At 39.5% G+C, this 20,587-nt stretch overlaps 1 protein-coding gene across 1 annotated transcript in view; it reads right to left on the reverse strand.

Moving 5' to 3' along the window:
* The window catches only part of tmem8b (transmembrane protein 8B), a 37,318-nt gene that overhangs the window by 9,792 nt on the left and 6,939 nt on the right, over nucleotides 1–20,587 (reverse strand). The window contains exons 4-11 of the mRNA XM_069706564.1: nucleotides 18,396–18,529; nucleotides 17,336–17,604; nucleotides 14,146–14,528; nucleotides 6,969–7,065; nucleotides 6,721–6,844; nucleotides 4,365–4,507; nucleotides 2,778–2,956; nucleotides 416–562 (exon numbers count right to left, since the gene is read on the reverse strand). Coding sequence (XP_069562665.1) covers nucleotides 416–562; nucleotides 2,778–2,956; nucleotides 4,365–4,507; nucleotides 6,721–6,844; nucleotides 6,969–7,065; nucleotides 14,146–14,528; nucleotides 17,336–17,604; nucleotides 18,396–18,529 — 1,476 coding nt within the window. The remainder of the gene's footprint in view (nucleotides 1–415; nucleotides 563–2,777; nucleotides 2,957–4,364; nucleotides 4,508–6,720; nucleotides 6,845–6,968; nucleotides 7,066–14,145; nucleotides 14,529–17,335; nucleotides 17,605–18,395; nucleotides 18,530–20,587) is intronic.

Consider the following 20,587-nt stretch of genomic DNA (forward strand, 5'->3'; position numbering starts at 1 on the left):
TTGTCATGACTTGAGTGCAGAGTATATACTGTACAGTAGCATACTTAACTCACCACATCGAAAATTGGAAACAAAATGGAGATTCATTTGAATATCAAGACAAACGTCTTCATTCACTCCCTTACAGAAAAACTGCATGAATTTCAAGTGTAAAAACTGATGTAAAACATGTATTTTACCCATAGAAAACATATGGTTTTGGAACATTTTCATGGTGTAATGTGTCCCATTTAGATTTTCATATGATTTTTTTTTCCACATATTTTCTCCATTTTATCACAGGTTGCAACATGTGGTAAACATGTGTAATACATGTGATCACATTGTCCGATGTGTAAAACATGGGAAACTCGTGTTTCAAAGGCTGTTCTTTGACAAACTACAGTTCACATGTTTAATTACAGCACAAACATACCTGTTTGATGATGGACTTTAGCCTGGCCATAGCAATGACAGTGACCCACACTGACATGAGCGACCCGAGGAAGTCACAGAACTGCAGGACGTCATACTCCATGATGCAGAAAACGACAATTCCCGGCTGGTCACATGCATGGTAGAACTGTGAGAAGAGAGGAGAGGCAGCAGATATGTCAGAACAATAAATGGCACAGCTGCTATAAAAAACAGACTCGGTAAAATTTGAACTTTTCTTTCATAAAAAAAATATTCTTTTCTAACAGAAGGGTGCATGTTGGGTTTTTCTTACCTCACTAAAAACTACTGCTATTATTACAATTATGCTGTGGTTGTTGACAGAGACTGACTTAGTTCTAACTTCTTCAATACAGGTCATTGCTGGCCACTCACACACAAAGTGTATGTGCTGATAAAAGAAATATTAGCAACTGGCAATGCTTATATATGTCTTTGTCTCTTCTTGCATCAACTATTGTCGCACACTTTTTTCCCTCATTTAGTTTGTCCCAAGACTTCTTACCTAATCAAACAGCCACTCTCACATCCCCCCTTTACTTAAATCTTTACACTAGCTGCCTGTTATAGAACAGGATTCAGTTTCAAATTCTTACTCTCACTTACAAAACATTACACAGTCGGGCTCCTGCGTATGTGGCTGAGCTATTCCAACTTTATTCTTCAGTTCACCCTCTTAGGTCTAATGATCTGAATTTACCATCAGTCCCATGCACTCGAGTGAACACCCATGGTGATCAAGCTTTTGAGGTTGTAGAATCTAAATTATGGAGGACTCTGCCTGTACCCTTATGGTCCAATGACTCTGTTGATACTTCTAAAAGACATTTTTGGGTAACCTGTTTGCATCTGGTCTGCATCCCATGATTTGGGTGTATTTAATTATGTATTGTGTTTTCATATTATATTGTGTTTTTAGTGTCATTTGTGGCTCGGGTGGTCACTTAATATTCCTGACCCTTTTCTGTAAGCTGTTTGCTTTTGTAAAGCCCTTTGTGACTGTAAAAAAGTGCTGTACAAATAATGTTTACTTACTTCTTTTACACACTCATAAGATTCCTCGCAAGGCATTGGACAACCTTTCATCAGGAAAAATAATAATATGTAGCATTCAAAAGCTGTTTCCGCATATGATCTCCAGACTACGTCTAAAGAATCAGAATCAGAGTTTCCCTTTCACACATGTAGCACAGCAAAGGAGAAAAAGAGTCCATGTCAGGCGTAGGCGAGGAGTGATACCTTGGTAGAGTGTGCAGGAGGGATGATAGAAACATGACACCCACTCGCCCACTGTGAATATCCAGACAATGACTGACTCTATACACTTGTGGGTTCAATCTGTTATTGCACAGAGTTTGTAAAAGGTAGGCAGCAGGGTAAAGTCTGTTTAATGTTGAGTCCAACAGATTGGGACAGTTGGGTTCTCACATGCAGCGCTCTCAGACAATGTGTAGATAAGTTCTGGTGTGAAAGCAGCTAAAGTCAGGATTAATAGCAATTCCAAATCCAAATGAATACTGTTTTACATATGAAATTCAAAGACTAGCATAGGTTTATAACTGTGTTTCTTGCAGCTTTCTTTAACACAGAGATGGAAGTTTGAGAATGAATACATTATTGAGCCATATACTTTCCAAGTCTGAAAAAGAAAACTAAAATTAACCTGAAAATTGCACCTTGTATTGATTTAAACAGGTAGGGTACAGATTGGTTAGTTAGCATCTGTATTTGATACAACAGGCGACGGGGGACATTTGTTTTAATAATTTCAACAAGGCGTGGTATAGACACTGGTAAATGTAACCATTTCTGACTGGTATAGATCTGGACGGATTATTCAGAAATAGGAGTATGTCATCTGCACACTATGAAATGTTACCCATTACCTATTTTAGCCATCCATGTCAGAACTTGATTACACTATCAAGTTGTTTTTACAACTTTTTGCACAGTTTAATAAATTGTTACATCTCTAAAATTATTGTTTTTTTTACTTGACAAGAAACCCGTTTAGGATCCTAATTGTGATTTGGCTTGCTGGCAGTCTTCTTCATCTCTGCCTTGATGCATTACTGCAACCAACTGTCGATCGTGGTTTGTACTGTGTCACCCGCGTGCGTCCTTGTTCAATACACAATACAAACAAATGCAGAACCCATTTATGGAAACATTGCTCCATAGTACAACCAGTGGTCAAAGAAACTCCACAGGTAAGTTGATGCAATGACCTGGATCAGCAGATTCATAGAACCTGACTTTGTTCATCTCTCGTCTTATTAGTTGGTATTAGACACTAAAATATTCAAGCAGGTGACTGCTTTGATCATTTGGATGTCACTCACGGTGGAGAAGAACATGGTGAAGATGTAGACGGACGCCTCCAGCAGGTAGTGGCTTCGGATGGCGATGGCCACGGGCGGGACGAACATCAGGTTACTTAGACAGAGCAGCAGGGTGGAGAGGAGCTGGAAACTGTAGGAGTAGGCCTCTGAGTTGTCTGTGCATCCCCAGCCATCCCAGCCTAACACACACACACACACACACACACACACACACACACACACACACACACACACACACACACACACACACACACACACACACACACACACACACACACACACACACACACACACACACACACACACACACACACACACACACACACAAATACCCAGTCAGGACTGAGCTTTGACCTGAAAAAGTACAGATCTAACAGAGCTTGCACAGAGCTTGTGTTGACAGGCTTTATGGATTGGAGGGGAAAAAAAGTGTCTTCCCTAAACTCTAACAGAACTTTTGGAAAATCTTCAATATGTTGGTTGATAGATGAGAAGAAATTCTCCAGCAGATGAAACAGTTCACTTCAAAACCTTATCCTTTGAATTTACTGTATCTTTTAAAATGTTTATCTCTTGACAAGATGTGGGCTTCAGCAGCTCTTTCTCATGAAAATAAATTTCTCTGTACAGATAATCAAAAAACACGTATGTGTGGAGTTGTTTATGCTCCACAATAGAGCCTCCTGGTGCGAACCCCCTTCTATTTTAAAACTGCTTTGCCACGTTGGATCCTTATCAAGTGTTGGATTGGATAAGACGGTGTGAATTAAATATTCGCGAGCGCTGTTGAACAGAGGTTTTGCAGTGTGAGACGGGCCAAGGGCAAGCACTGAATGCAAAGTGCCAGCCAGGAAGCAGTCACACATATGAAGTATGACAATGAATTTAACTGAAGAGAAACCAGCTCTGATAAAAAAGAAGATCAAAGGCAGGATTTTAAAAAAAGCCTCAGAGGACACGCTTTGTTTAGTTTCATAAGCTCATCTTTTATTGAAAAGCTGTTCGTAATTAAGAGTGAGTTTTATTGTCTTATCAAAATGGCTTATATTAGAAGATTAATACTGAGCTGCTGGGTGACTCATTGGATGGCACCACATACTATTTAACTGCAGTATTGTCAGTTCAGTTCTGTGAAATGACCTCTGCCATCCCACCTGGTTTTCTCCCATTTTCTTGTCAGAATTAGAAATTCTTTGCAGCAGTGATGACCCCATTTCTTCACACAAAGTTTCATCTTATCTTGTATGCAAAAAGGCTTTTGACTGCTAAAACTCAGGGCTAATTATTAATTCATGGTCACACTTTCTGCTAATTATTAATTACTAATGACTAATTAAGGGAATTATTGATTAAATACCAAAGTCGTTGTTTTTCCCCTTCGATAAAACAACTTGCTGTGTTTTGTTAAGTCATTGACTGACTTGGACATTAAAAGTAGAACCAAAAGAAGACATTAGTGGACCACCTGATCTGAATTTAGCTCACCGTGAGCACAAATTCAAATAAACAAACAAGGAGGACAAAAACAACAAACAACAACACCGACAAAGCCAGGGGCGGTATGGGATTTTCAAAGTGAATTGCTACCTGCTTTGCATTCACATGCAGCATAAAGGTAGTTGTTGGTGCGCAGCAGCTTGCACTGTCCGTACGTCCCACAGTCATTGATGCATGGAGTCAGGTATGAGCGCATGTACACCTCCGCAGTAACATTGGTGCACTGCTCAAACCTGGAAAAAGACACGGACAGGACAAAAGTTAAGGTGATAAACATGGTAAACATTACACTTGCTAAATATCCGCATGTTGACATTGTCATTGCGAGCACGTTTATCACGCTGACATTCACATTTCACTCAAAGCTCTGCCAAGTTGTGGCCTCGCTGAGCTGCTATGGTGTGTCTGTCGTGTTTCAGTCGTGTTGTTTTGTTCGCTCCAGCAGCGCTGTCGTCACCACAGCACGTCGGGGATCGAGAGGTTGTTTCAGGTCTGTTGCATGCCAAGACAACTTCACTCTGTTAGGCTTTGTGCAATGTCCTGCCTCATGAAGCAATTACAAAAGTAAGTTTCTCCAAATGATGTGTGCTTCATGCAGACCAACAAGGAAACGAGAGTACCACTGTGACAGTTTAACCTGCATTTGGTTATGAAATTGGCAAACCAACCACTACTCCACTGATAATCAGACAGACTTCAGTTTTGACTTCCAAAGAAAGGTGCATTTTGTTTTAGTTCAACCTTCTGCAGGTAACAACAGCCTTCAGAATAACAACTGCACATGGAGCTGTAGACAATTTATTTTTCTCTGACACTAAATGGGCTAAAAGAGAAAAAAACGTGTGCCTGTATTGTAGCTTTTCTAATTGCTAGCTCTGACAATCACTTGCACAGAATGAAACTGCGGGAGGTAACAAATGTGTTTATTTGTCTTTTCCCACAACACATCTTTTAATAGACACAGCTGCTCCCTTCTTTATTTTTTAAGTTGTATCAATCAACTTAATTGTAACTTTGAAAAGTACCTGTCATCCACGCTATCACTCTTCCTCTCCAACTAGACCTGATTGATTTACGCTCACACTTGTGGAAATCTGACACATAGCGATGGGAATGTTTGTCCTAATTTTCATACCTCAGCTAAGCTTTTGTGTGAGGATGAGTCCATGTCCCACACCATCTGTTATTATCTGTTATTCAAATTCAATTGAAACTCCCAAGTGGCTCGGAAAAAAAAAAAAAAAAAAAAAAAAAAAACTGCTTAATTTCATTCTGTTCACATTTTGGTGCCATTAAGGGTTCGGCAAAACAGCTCAATCTGCTGAATAGCTAATACCTGAGAACTCGTGAAAAACATGGCCTTGGACAACTTAATGGTAACGTTTGCCTCAACTTCTCTTTCCGACGTTCCTCACTGTGACTTCAAACAACCCTCAGAGAAAAAGTGTGTACTTACTGGCTTCATCTGTGGAGTAAAAAGTACGTAAAAGTGGAGAGACCGATGGAGATTACAAGATATGTTCTTATCAAAGAAACATAAGAGCTGTGCCCTTTACAAAAAGTCCAACAAGCCTGGTGGCTGCACTGAATTTTGGTCTGCTTGGTAGCGAGAAATAAGTACTGTCTTGAACTCTTTTACGATGAGTAGAGAAAGTTGGCACAATATGACGTTTCGCTATTCACATTTTAGAAAGATTCAAATATTTTTACATCGTTTCCTAATATTAAAATGTTGAAATATGACAAATCTGGTTTTTAAACCTCAAAATCTAACCCTCCTCCATGTCATATGCTAGGTGTGCCACCATAAGCACATTCATGAAGCCCGAGCCAAGTCGATCTGCTGGGTGACAGATGGGAGAGGACGTGGCTGCGTCGTTCAAACAGCGAGCACGGTGTCTTCATTAGGGCGCTGAATTATTAACTCGGGTAAACAAAAACTAGAGATCCTTTTATGAGGATGAGTTGATAAGAAATATTGAATGTCTAGTTTTGCAGTTGTCTTCCTGTAACTGACAGCAAATATTGTCTCACGGAGGTTGCTGAGGGGCACTGGGATCCAACCTAAAAAGTGATTATGAGACTGTCAAAAATTTATGAGCAACAGTCATTCAAGCTGGTTTACACATTTGTTTCTAATTGAATTTCATGTGCATATTTGTTGCCAAGAGCTGGATGAGAAGATGGATACCTCTCTTGAGTTGTGAAGAGGATTCTTACCAGTTTCTGGTCTTTTTGCAAAGCTAAGTTTCCTAACTTCAGGTAGAACATTTATTTTTTATTATACAGCCATGTTAGTGGGATTGATCATCTACATCGAGTCAAGAGAGCAAGTATCCCGAAGTGACAAACTTTTCATTCCTAAACACCTAAAAATTAAAGTTTTGCCAGCAGTTTGATGAATAATTCTGAATATAATTGAGTGAAGCAGTGTTGCCTGTCTCACCCGTGTTCAGTGGTGCAAAGAGAGCGCAGACTGAGGTACCAGGTGCCTGTTTGTGGGTAGGGGATCCTCAGTTTGGTGATATTAGTAGACGTGTTTACAGAGAGGAAAAACCCAGCCACCGATTCTGAAGAAAAACAGAGTGAAACAAAAAGTTTAAAACATAAATAGTTTTACACTTATTTACTTGTAATATTGTGATGTAACAATAAACAATCAATGAATTGCAGCCTAAATTAAACATGTCATACCTGATTCACATTTCAGTGATGAGTTTTCCCGCAAGAAAAGCGGCACCCCGTGGTTCAGGCAGCCGAACACCGTCAGATTGGCTCCTTTCAGCGTCGACTGCAGAAAGGAAACACAAGCAAACGTCAGTCATCTGTCCTGCCATCAACCATCGGCTGCCATCACGCAGGCCAGCTAACACCACTCATGATTACCTCGCGTCTTATTTTTTCTCCCCCTTCGGCCATGAGATAGTTAATTTTAAAACTAACAAATCAAGGGAAAGCGCTCTCCCTCTGTCAGCCCGAGGCTCCTAAATGAAGATGTTGGCAGTTTATCTCCTTAAAGCATCAATTATACATTAACATGCTCGAGTATAAAAAATAGAATGAAAATCCATCAGAATTATTCAAGCGTTGGGAACTGCATATGTTTATAGAAAATGGCTCAATCTCCACAGAGGTGAGCGGAGGCCACTTCAGTCCAATTTGGTGTATCGGTGAAAGAACAACAGGAGCTCAGCAAAAAGAAAGACTGGATTTGTTCGTAAAGTACCTGCGAGCGCTCGAGCACCAAATTTGACACTTTGAAACTTATTCACAGAGTCTCAGTCCTTTGGAACGAAGAGTAGGTGCAGCAGAGCGTTGAAGTGTCTTACAAGTAGTGTGGAAACTGTCTGACTAAATTACCAAAGCAGACAGTGCTCTCACAATCAGCAGAAGTCCTTCTATCTCATACAAAATCTCTCAAATTCAGCACATTACATGTATTTGCTTTGTGTCCAGAGGGAAATACTCTTGGTGGTGGGCATAACTTTAGGCAATTATCCTTGAATAAATAAGATTTCTATTGCCCCCTTGGCACAAAATGAGCATAATGTATATGCAGGGATTTTGGCAAAGTCGTTGATTAATGCAATGACTAACAAACACTTTGCCAGGTGCTGAGATTCCAGGCTTCCTAAACTCACCATCTGGCCCCGTACTCTCTTGGTAGCAAGACTAAATCACGCCCAATGGCATTTCCAGATAGTCCCTCCCACCTTCCTCCTCTTCCTCATTTTTCCCAACTCTCCCCTATACAGTCTGAAGATGAAGGATTGACCAGGAAACAGACATGTGTGGAATACCAAGAGTACCGGTCGAGAGGCCCCCAAGGTCGGTATCCGTTTCCAGTTGGCAGTCAGAAGTAGAGATGTTTTTAGCATTATAATATCGGTGTGTCGGTGGATCGATCACTTTAATCTACGCTGAAATGTCTCAACAGTTATTAAATCAATTGGTAGAGAATTTACGACAAATATTGAAGGAGTATTGTGGGTGAGTTTGTTGGTCCCCTGACTTTTGCTCGAGTGACATCAGCAGTTTGTACAGGCAGTCATGGTTCACACAGACTTACTATATTGTTGTCTTCTTCTTATTCTACTATGACAACAAGTCCCATAAAATTTGCACAAAATATTTAAGGTCCATAGGGGATTTAGGCTAATGACTTTCCATAAAGTTTTCCCGTCTACTGTGATGTATTTAAACCTCTACTGGATGGATTAGCACCAAAATAGACCAATTGTTCCCGGAGGCTGTGTCCTAAGAATTTTGGTAGCTCTCTGACTTTTCCTCTCGCACTTCCATTTTAGTTCTTTATTAACACTTCTAAACAACTAATGGATGACAAATACAAACGACAATTGCTACACATTCACGGTCCCAAGAAGAAGAACTGAAGAATCTCGACATTTCATTCAGCAGCATCATCAGGTCAAATGAGACAGAGGGAAATAAGTTCTCTCAAAGCTGCCGCTCGTCCTGCTGGCCCGGACAAAACTCCACAGACGTCGTATGGCCACTTCAGACCAAAGATTCAAGACGAGATGATTTGAAACTCTGCGACTTTCTGAAACCCTACAGTTTACACCAAAGCAACCAGACAAGACGGTGCAACGTCTCCATAACAGCGACTCTCTGTACTTCTGTTTTAACTGCCAGTTTTCAGACTTTTTTGTAGCTGGATATAATTTGTGGCATCTTGAAGGACAATAGTGATTGTAAGATACTTTTCACACTTGCATTTTGATGAAATGGCAAAAACATAAAGCCCCTCTGTGTGCTTCAACGGAATACCGACAGGGTTTATGCAAATTTATACTGTGAACTTGAGACAGTAGATCTTCCCTGTTTCCTTGTTTAGAGGACTTGGTATCTCCTTCCATACGCAGAAAAAAACTGCCAACTCCAGACAATCAGCTGGTTTGAGTCGAGCCAAGACGATCCAGTTCACACTGCTGTAACTTTTCCCTGCAGCGTTCTAGTGTTTGGTCTGAATGGGTCTTAGCTGGACGTAACTCTAAACTCCTTTTAGGACTTCATAGTGTTTTTTACTCAATGTAATTGGCCCACTCCACACATACCTGAAAACTTAGCATTGCTATTGAAATTCTCATTACATGTTTTTAGGTGATGGCTTTAATCTGTATGAGGCACAAATAAGATCATGAGGTATTTGGACATTTGCTTTCATTTAATACATTTTAAATACTAAAATAAGAATAACCTGATATGTTCAGGGTGTCATTCCTCTCGTAAATTGATTATATATATCTTTGAAACATTTTGATTTCAATCCAGAAATAAAAAAATTGAGAGCATCTCTACTCTGTGCTCAAACAGAAAAAGACACACCACATTAAAATGTTTAGGATCTTGAACCTTTTTTATTACAGTCAAAATATTGATCTCTTCTGAAACATAACTCTGTAATTTGCTCTCAAAATCTACTCTATCTTAACTCACTGTACTTTACTGCTGGTCTGTTTTGTATGCATTCCTGTTACAAAATTAGCTTCTGTTGATGCAGTAATATTGCAATCTTGAATTGGTTTACCCTGACAGAATCGTGAGGCTTTGTGCTGTCAAACAAATAATAGTTTGCCGAGGTTTAAAGAGGGATCAACTGTTTGCTGTGTCTTAGAAAAATAACAAATCCCAACACGGTGTCCTTACTTCAGCCAGCCTATAGTTCCAATGTAGATACACTGAAGCTCACACTGGTCTGCACCTCTCTTCGTTCTCAAAGTGTATTTTTTCAGAGCTGATTTACTGCTTCACTCTTAATAACCCAATAAGGGTTTTCATTTGATGAAGTTAACATGCTGACAAATGCTTCCTTGTCATTATTTTTCTATAAACATCCTGGTTCTCCAGGATGAAATTAAGGAAGCAAGATTATCTCCAGATACAGGTGATTCCTTTGTGATATGGATGATCTCTCTCATATCTATCATCTGACATAATGTGTACGGTAGAAACCAGGAAATTCCCTCATTTCCTTTTGTTTTCACCTCCACTCTGCCCATCTGGGTGTAGCTGAAATTAAGATTTTACTGATAACTTCAGAGACTCAATCTCAGGTCTCATCTCATAATTTCCCCTCAAACTGGATGCTGACAGTTCCTCAGCACGCTGCTTCTTTGCTGTCCACAGTCCAGCATTTTTAAACTGATTTCAATCACTTCATAAAATACCTTCTGTTGTCAGAGCATCATGTTACTGCTGATAGTGAATGTTCAATGTTCTGCTTTGAGCACCATTTTAAAGTCATGTCTGAAATTTTAATGTTCATTTTTTATGGGGTTTTTATTGACTGTTTTTAAGTGTAAAGCACTTTGTAACGTTGTTTTGAGCATTGCCACATTAATCACATTTAATATTGGGATTTATAAGCCTGATCCATTATGCAGCTGTTAGTTAAGATTGGTGGATGTGAGTGGCAGAGGCATAATTCAATTAAAGTACCACAAAGTAATGCTCAAGGTTAAAGACAGAAGAAAACAACAGTAGAACATTTTCTGAGTAAACATCTCCTTAAAAGCATTTCTACAACAGTTCAGATACAGAACGTCAACTCTAAAGACAAAAATGTTAAAAAATAAAAATAAAAAAAAATTAAACTTTTGATGAATGCCAGTTTATCTCTGCAGTGTTCTCATGTGTTTCTGCTTTTCTAAATTTCCCAGGAGTTATGCTGATGATACGTGCCAGGCAGGACACAACTGATGCCAGAACATGGATGAAGCTGGCAGGCCAACTATATTCTGCACAACACTGTGACCAATCTAATTACAATTAACTCCATCATGGGTTTTCATTTTGATCAGTGAAATATTAAACTGATATTGTCTTGTGTTTTGACTCATTTTGAGCACTATGATTTAAGCACAAACGTCACCATCTGAACATATATGGGATTGTTGCTTAGTAACAACAAATATGTTTTGATATGTTCGTGTTTTGGCTTCAATCCAGTGTTTTGATATTACAAATATGTATAAAAACATGAATGGAAAACAAACACATAAATCATATATTTTGTGTATTTTTTTACTTATAAATTCCTTTATACAGTATTTATGGATGAAGAAATGTTGGCAATTTTGGTATATATTTATTCAGATATTTATTTCCAACTCGGTATCACATAAAAGTGTGTGACACACTCATCAGTCAACTCAATAATATAGTGTGAGTGTCATGTTTCATTTCGCCTAGGCGTGAAAAGTAAGGTGTCATAGGTTTAACGCCAAAATGACTTGGTTAGGTTCAGGAAAAAAATCATGGTTCGGGTTAAAATAAGTAATTTCACGCAAGTAACGTTACAAATCTCACCCAAGTTACCTAAGGTATGTGAAATATGTCACATTATGTAAGTAACTTACGATATTACTTAAAAAAAAAAAAAATCCATGTTGACTTTTTTTTTCTTACAAACACATAAGTCCTGTTTGTTTCAACCAATCTTGTCCTCTATACACAGACTTTATCACTCTCTGCACTTCGTCACATGACCTCCTTCTTTGACAATCATACATGTGTACTTTCCCACCAGGAAATGGTTGTTGTGAAACCAGGCAGTTATTTCTACACGTCTTCTATGTGATAATGAGACATTGACTCATTTGGCTCTAACATAAATGTACAAATATTTGGAAATAAATTTACAAATAAATGGAGATATTTAAATAAAAAATAAAATAGATTTGTAAAAATACATGTAAATAGATTCATAAAAAACAAGTATTATTTTTCCTTGCCGATTTGTTTCTTATATAATTATTTATTTTTTTTAAATTCATTTCACAAATAATTACAATAATTATAACAATAATTTCACGCTCCAATACTAAAAGAATAGTGTATTAATGTGGAAAAAAAAGAAACTGCTACCACACACAAAGCTGACAAGGCGCATAGTAATATGGTCTCAAGTACTGACACTCATTACAGTGCGAACAGTTTCTCTTTCAGAATAAACCCTACCTAAAGAAAACTTTGAAAGATGGCTCTAAAGCGATTAAATCGATACACTGCCAGCTGAGATATCAGTGGAAATGAAAGCCATATGCATTCCTTTCACACTCTTGCACAGAGTGATGCAAGACAGACAAGCAGCTCCAACTATTGTCTCCTAAAACCCTGCAAATCTGCCACTGGCAGCAGCTGACTGGATTCTGTGCCGGTGACAAGCAAGTGACAGATCATCGCCGAGGGGGGAGAAATCTGTCCATAGAATAATATAGCATGACAGTCTCTCCGAAGAATACATCTTGTGGCGCATACAACAAACACACCGAGCAGGTTTCATCAAGGCATACCGTCTCTGTGATATTTGCAGAATGCACCGAGTTCAAATCAACCAACTACGCACGTTTATGGTACAGTGTGGAGCGCGGGATGGGTCGGGGTCTGTGCATGGCCTGGCAGGAAATCGGTCAGCTTTTGCTATTACAAAGCTAACTCATGAATAGAAAGAGAGGTTCATCTGATTGGATTGAAGGATGATCACACATATAAACATTAAAACACGAAAGCTCCACAGAGAAAAGACCAGAGCTGCAGTTTCAACCCAGAATCATCTTTCTGGGAGGTGACAGTGGCAACAGGAACCAAACAGTTAGTCAATGAACCATTAAATTAACTACAGTCAATTATTTTAATTTCCTTAAAAATCCACTCTTTGCATTTCCACTGACATTTTGGGAAATAAAGCTGTTTGCTTTCTTACCGGGGGTTAGATGAAAAGATCGATTATCAATTTCATCTCTGTGTGTTCAGGAGAGATGAAGGATGCGTTTAGCATGGCTTATCACAAAGTCTGGAAAGCAGGGAGCAACAGTATGGAGGCTGCATTTCAACAGATTAAAACCTGTTATGTTTACATGTTTTGCTGAGAATAATTCTTAATTTTATTGATGATTAATCTGACATTAAATTTCTGATTAATCAACTGATGATTTTGTTTATTAAATCTTGAGCTGAGACCTTTTTTTTCTTCCCTTTTTGAATCCCGACTGTTTCCTCCTGTTTCTGCCTTTTGTGTTGAACCACCGGCACTGTAGGTGAAAAAAATTTCCTTGACCAATATCTTTTCTGAATGCAGAGAGATAAAACTGATATCAATCTAACTCCCAGGAAGACAGCAAAAAAGGCAATATTTCTCTAAATGTCAGGATATTCCTTTAAACTGAACAATCAAAGATATCTATTCAGGCTTTGTGCTTGATCCTCTAGTTTTTTTTTCCCCCAACACTGGCTGATTTTCTATTACTGGTGAAATGTTTAAAAGTCCATCTGCCAGCTTGCAGCTCTCGGGTTTCTGGCTCCCTGTAGGCCTCCAGAGCCACCGCAGGTGCATTCCTAATGCCGTTACTATCTGAAGGACACATCAACAGAGACATATCAAATCCTGCTTGGCAGATTTTTGCATTTTGTTCCCTCTAAATTACAGACATATGTCACAAGCCCAAACACTGGCGCGGACTTGTTTGTGAACTTTTTCAGTTCCCACAGCAAAGTCAATGACCATACGTGCATCCATATTTAGCGGGCTAGCTCAGCCAGACACTTTGTGGACCCAATTATTCACCCCTGCTAGCTGGGGATTTCCTCTTCACTAACTGTTGCATATTTACTTTCCTGATTACGATCTGATCCTTTGCAGTAGAAAAGCACACAGCATGTGAGGGGTGAGTGTGGCGGCAGAGCTCTGTCCAACATATTGGACCAAATGCCTCTTCTACAAGCTCTCAGGGAGCATAATAGTAATTACATGGATTAGCAATGCCTCAAAACTGTCAAAATATCAAAGAAACAATTGCTCAGTCCCTGAACTTAAGGGTTGGGCAATCTTCTCATCTGTGGGACTCACCATGTTGAGTTTGAGCTCCATGTTGAGGACTCCTCCACTGTCTAAGACAGGCATGAGGTTGATGGCGAACACGGCGGCCCTGTCCGGAGGAATCGATATATTTGGACCAAAGAAGACGTAGAAGTGCACGGAGAAGGTGTCCAGCTCGTTGCGCAGGGTCGGGCGGATGGGCCAGCACTTGTTGGTGTCTGCAGTGGGGGCCAGGTAGATGATGCTGTCCTCTGAGGTGTGCAGGTGACTGGCGTTCTGGGACAGGCTGGGCAGGGCTGCCATCAGCAGCGAGTCAGACAGGGAGAAACCCATCGCCGTCCCAAAGGACTGAGGCATGTTCATGGAGGAGCTGGGCTGCGCCTGGTCCTTGGACAAACTGGGCTTGGAGCAATCTGTTCAAAAGAGGACCGTTTGATTTGTTACAGGTTTAAAAATACACCAGTCAGCTTTATCGCCTTACACTGCTTTTTAATGAGACAACGAATCACTGTAATTACAAAAGGGTGTGATTTCAGTCAACACCAAGCAACTCGCTGCAAATTGGTCATTGATGGCAACTGGCAAAGTAGCATCAAATAGAGCCAATCCCCAAAAGGGAAAGGATTTCAAAGGCTTTTGCAGCTCAGCCTCGTTTGCATAGCGTTGTCTCTGAACGGGTTTGAAGTATCCTGATGTGCGTTCAGACAGCTGAAGCACTCCTAAAAATACTGAAATACCGCAAGCTTGAGACAAAACTTTGGTAAGTGAAATCCATGTGAAATCAGTAAAGACCTAAATATAGTGCATGTATATGAAAGCATATCAGTGGGTGTCTTGGGGGGGAAGGGCTTTGTAAACACACTGTTATGAAACAGACATTCATAATCCAAAGTATTGGCTTCTTTTTGCTCTCATATACAGCATAACACATGAAGTCCCGTCAGCGTCCAATCATCTATTGAAGACAAGACACCTGCTATATAAACAATAATAATAAATAATAAAGTGCAACCTAGTTTTACTACACTAGTCTCGCCGTCATATCTGCGAATAGGACTGAATTCAAATAAAACCAGATATTTCTGAGAACGCTCATATCTACACTAACTAACAACAGCATGAAAGCGCGAGAAGGTGAGGACTCCAGAAAGCCCTTTACTTGAACATGAGGTGTTCTTCAATTTAAATCCACAAAAGGTCAAGTAAGATGTGCCTGGCAGGCAGGAGGGGAGAGACAGAGTGTGAATAATTAGTGTCTGTGTTGCCATGGTGACAAAGTGCACGGTACAGTGTGGAACGGAGGGAGGGCATCGCTACATGGGAGTGGACTTCCCACAGATTTGTGAACCGTCCCTGCGGAGTGAGCATAAAGAATATCTGGGCTCTCCACAGCCCGAAAACAGCATGTAGCACTTAAGCACGGTATCACTGGCCTCTTAGCGATCCCGTATGAATCACCTCCGTTTGGGCTCCAGTCTTCTCCTGAACAAGCCGCTTAATGGTCCGACTGTGTCTGGCCTCCCTTTCTCCACCAAAACACACGTCCGCAAAGCCAGCTACGTCTTTTCGAAGCATCTCAACACTTTAAAAGACATTTGGAGATTTGTGCTTTGATATGAGGTTAACACCTAAAAAATTTTTTTTTTTTCATGAGCCACAATCCTTTACACTTTGGATACAGGATATGACACGTTGCAGAGATCTACTTTGAGCTTATGTCCGGTCAAATTTATGAGTTCTAAGATTTATAGAAACGATTCCAGCATCCTCTTAAATTACACATCCAAAGCAACAGCAAGAAACACAATGAAGAACGCTGGAAGCGAACAACTCACAGTGTGGCGATTAACACGTATCACTTACTTATTTGAAAATCCAATACATCACCTCTAATAAATCATTCAATCATGTGGTTTAATACTCTCAAAACAGTGTGTAAATAAGCTATGCTAATAAAACATTATCAGTTATTTTCACCAGTCTGGCAAAATGATGAAAACATAAATGTACAACCTGTGATTCTTCATTGTAGACGTCAGTTGTAAATTGAAGTAATGAACAGAGTAACAACTTTGATGTGACGTGCATATAAATGTGTTACTGTTATTCCTATTTTTCAAAGACTTTCAGGGACAAAGTAAACAGATGAGGAGGCCTATTTGTTTGTCAGTTCTTAGTTCCGTATTACACAATAAATGACATGTTGCAGCGATTGCAGCTCTCCTCCACTTAAGTACAATAGATTGGTGATGAAATACTGATATACCAATTAAAGTAAGATTTTATGGTGAAATACTGTCCTTTCATGATATAAATGACAGTTAAAGCCAGATATTGCAACTGTTAAGAAGAAGGTAAAACACATTCATTGTGGTAAAAATAAAAACATCATGTCGTTGGAAATATAGCACACCCTTTCTTAATGTGACTCACTCACTGGTTTCGCTTTAGACTTCCTTGGTCTGGGGTGACCAGTAGGAAGCAGTAGATAGTGTTAGCTCATGTTAAAGTAATCTCAGTTAAGCAAAGGTCTGGTAAGTCGCTATCTATTCCTGAATGAAGTAAAACAATTGTGTTTGAGCCACTGGCTCAGTGATGAAAGCTGCTGCAATTGCAGTCTGATGGACTGAATGAGCTGAGTGTCTGGAGATATTCCAGAGAAAAATCAAAAGCAACGCAGTTAGGGAGGCATTTTCCATCATTCAGAAAGGATGTTCTATATGAGAAGGAAGGCAGCACTAATGCAACAATCTTGCTCTTCAACTCACTCATCAAATGCAAACACACTGACGTCACACAGGTGACACTGTTTGGTTCTGTGGGAAGTGAAGCTCAAAAACACAGCTGCTGTCAAATAGAACGAAACTGACATGTTCAAGATTATAAAAATATAGAACCGAGTCACTTTCCTGACGTCTCTTTACCTGTGCTACTGTTACATTTGATGTCCTCTGCCACCCTGGGAATACCATTAATTGCAAATCATGTGTTTGTTGAATGTGTTTTTAAATTGTAATACCGATAGAAACAAAGAATGTAACAATTGTTGCTTTATTATTAAAATTGACTTGGTATAAACTTAGTCTTGAGACCCATCTCTGAAACAACTGAAATTCACAACAAGCCAGGAATAAAATTCATAAGAATTAAAAAAAAAAAAAAAAAAAAAAAAAAAACCTGAAGGCTCATCAATCCTATTTTGCCCGTGAAACACACTCACCTGTGACCTGCACACCGATGCGGAAGTACACGTCGGAGTTACTTAGATATCTCTCCACCAGGATGTAGTGCCACTGCTCCCATGCAGGTACGAGGGTGACTAATTCACAAGGGTTCCACTCCCTGCAGTCGAGGGCACTTGAGTTATGCACCGGCGGCGCCCGCGCTCTTATCTTCAGCACCACAGGACAACTGTCGCTGCTCTTGTTCCTGGTGCTGCAGTTTACCAGCTGAACCCTCACCTTTGATATATAATTGGGGATGAACACTCTGCGCAGGCACACACAGACAAATCTTTTAGGCACGATACCATACAGCAAAGTGTAGAACACGGTTATGATAACACACATTTATGTTTATCAAGGTTTATTAGACTAAAAAAGAGGGGGGGGGGGGAAATAAAACAATTATTCCTAGAAGAGAACATCAGGCTTTATACATTACTTTTATGGTAATGTGTTCCCGTCTCTAAGCAGGTAGACTCGGGCCTTTGCAGTAACTTTATAACAAATGTAATGTCACTTTTATTTTGATTAATGGTCTTTTGGACATTTGGCCTGTCCTGTAATAACAGTACCGGCTATATATTTTCATATAAACACACAACAAAGACTATAAACACAAATGCAACAACTTTAAATGTATATATAATAGATTTTACATCTAAATAATTAACACTTTCACATCATTTTTTTGTATACAGTGTAATACTGGCTCTCCTTCCTTTAGGAAACCAGAGAAGATGAGGATAAAATGAACATAAACCTTGAAAAAAATGATATTGTTCCACTCATAAGACTCAAACCAGGGGAAGGGGAAGTTGATAAAGGTGTGCAAACCATAAGCACCCACCGAAATTGCATCCTTTTAAAATTAAAATGCAAGATAAGCCTCGAGAAAAGACTCCAGGAAAATCATAATTTAAGAGGCAGATGAGGACTTAGACTGGGGAGGCAGACTGAAAAATGAAGGTCTTTTTTTTTTCAATTGTTGTGTAATTCCCAAATCTATCCATCCTGATTTTTTTTTTTGCTTTTATGGAGCTCAGATAGAAGACTTACTTATAAAGTGCAGATCTGTTATGGATTGGGATCATCTGGTCGATGAAGTAACCAGGGTAAAGCACTGAAATCCCAATCAGCCTCTGGACGATGAGCTGAGGCTGGAACAGATACTGGCATTCCTCAGACAGACCCTACAATAAAAACACAGCAGGAGTTTGCATGGAAGTTTGCTCTGTAACTCACAGATATTTCTTAAAAGCTGGTAAGGAGGAGATTAGATATCATTGAGACTGGATGAAAATTCCTAATGGACTGTGTGCATTAAGCCTGTCAGCCTCCTGGATTAATATCACTCTGTCCTCCTCCTCCCTGCCACACAGCGTAACATGCACCCACTATTTCACTCGTGTTATTCTGGACCACTAGTGCTTGATGTGCATTACTCTGTGAGATGAGCCATACAGACAGAATGACTTCGAGCCAGGCGAGCGTGCGTTTGTTTCTCCACATGACCTGCTGTAAGAAAAAAAAAAAAAAAAAAATAGTAAAAGAAGCAGAAGCCCTTTGTGCACCTGATTCAAACGGACAGGTGTGAATGCCAAATTAGGTCCTCCATTCCTGTCAACTGATCACCAACCCCTCCTGCTCCGGCCACAATTACTGTGGCATGTCATTAGTCTGGGAGCTGCCGGGGTGACCCTTTGATTTATTACAGCCTGTCAGTTGGACCTGCACATGCGTCTTGTAGAGCAAGTCGTGTTTTAATTAAGACCACCAGTATGGGTTTTTGAAGGCCAGTGCTTTTACACCGTAACAGCTTTTGATGGTGTTCAATAGCTTTAAATTTGACCATCTTGTACTAAAAAGGATGTATCACTTATTTTCTCCAGAGTTTACGTCTTGGCAAGATGTTACAGCCTCTCAAACTCCATTAAAGCCATAAAGAACTGAAACTCCCCGATGATACTCTGACTAATTGCATTATTTTAGCTCCTTCAATCAGACTTGCCCGCTGAGACGATGCAATTTTAGGGTCAACTCCAGGATATAGAGGACGTTTCGGCTTATTAGGTGTACCTGAACAATGCAATGCAATCCATCGCAACAATGCTGAAATAAATGCAACCTTTGGGAGCTTCAGATTTACTGAGCTCCATCATTATTGTTGAGTCTTACTTATGTTGTATTGTTGTGGTGTTAACTTCAGACGCAACAATGGATTCATGATTTTTAGTCTCTACGTAAAACAAACAAACATATATTCTATGGAATATAAATAAACTATATTCAATCACATCTTTTTCAGATTGTTTTTACATGATATATTTGCAGTGTAAAACAATCAGTGAACAGGAGTGACTGGCCCATAGCCAACATTTAACAAAGCTAAAATGTATATTGACAAAACAGTTTGTCAAACCCGGACTTTAATCACAATCATAAAACAGAAATATGTTTTTTAAATAATGGATAAGTGAGGGAAAAGTGACTGAAAGTAGGACCATATTTTCCGAGTTGTAGTTAACGCTCAAGGCTTTTTCACTTAAACAACCATCGCTTTTATTACCGAGTTACTTCACCTTCTAACTAACTAGCATCCATGTTACAGAGATACACACTAGATAAACTAGTTGCCCCACACTTGTGGCCAAAACTTTCTGCACTATAATATATTTAATATATCTATTTAATATCGTTTATCAATTTCCGGTTAATTTCCTCATTTGTATTGGGCTCAGTGCGATGAGTAATGATGTCATATGAGGATATGATGCACCTGATCTTAGTATGCAACAGATGGAAGAAGCATCTGCAATGTTCAAAAAAGGAGTTAATACTGAAAAAATAAATAAATAAATTTAACAATTAGTTATTAGAAGCTATCCAAGTCAAATAGTTCCCAGAGGATTTCACCTGAAGGACATGCTCACAGACAGAGTGTCATGAATCCCCATAACATTACACAGCATATCCTGATTGCAAAACGGGACATTTCAGCAAATCAAGAAAACACAAAATCTTTGTTTTTGGTTGCTGTCTTTACGTTCTGCGTGCAAAGTTCAGTATTTAACAGGGACTGTCATGAATGCAGTGTGCATCCCCCTGTTCTGCCTCCATTCATGTTTCTTTTCTGAACTCAAAGCACTTTAGTTGCTCAAAAATTGCTTCAGAAAGCATCTTTTTGAAAAGGTATGTTATTTCCATCTATACAGTGTGTCATTGGGAGCTGGTCACGTTTTATCCACGGT

The sequence above is a fragment of the Brachyistius frenatus genome, unplaced genomic scaffold (assembly GCF_029030835.1).
Source record: "Brachyistius frenatus isolate BFR_SWC_R1_liver_20210118 unplaced genomic scaffold, ASM2903083v1 Contig_63, whole genome shotgun sequence".
NCBI classification, from domain to species: domain Eukaryota; kingdom Metazoa; phylum Chordata; class Actinopteri; family Embiotocidae; genus Brachyistius; species Brachyistius frenatus.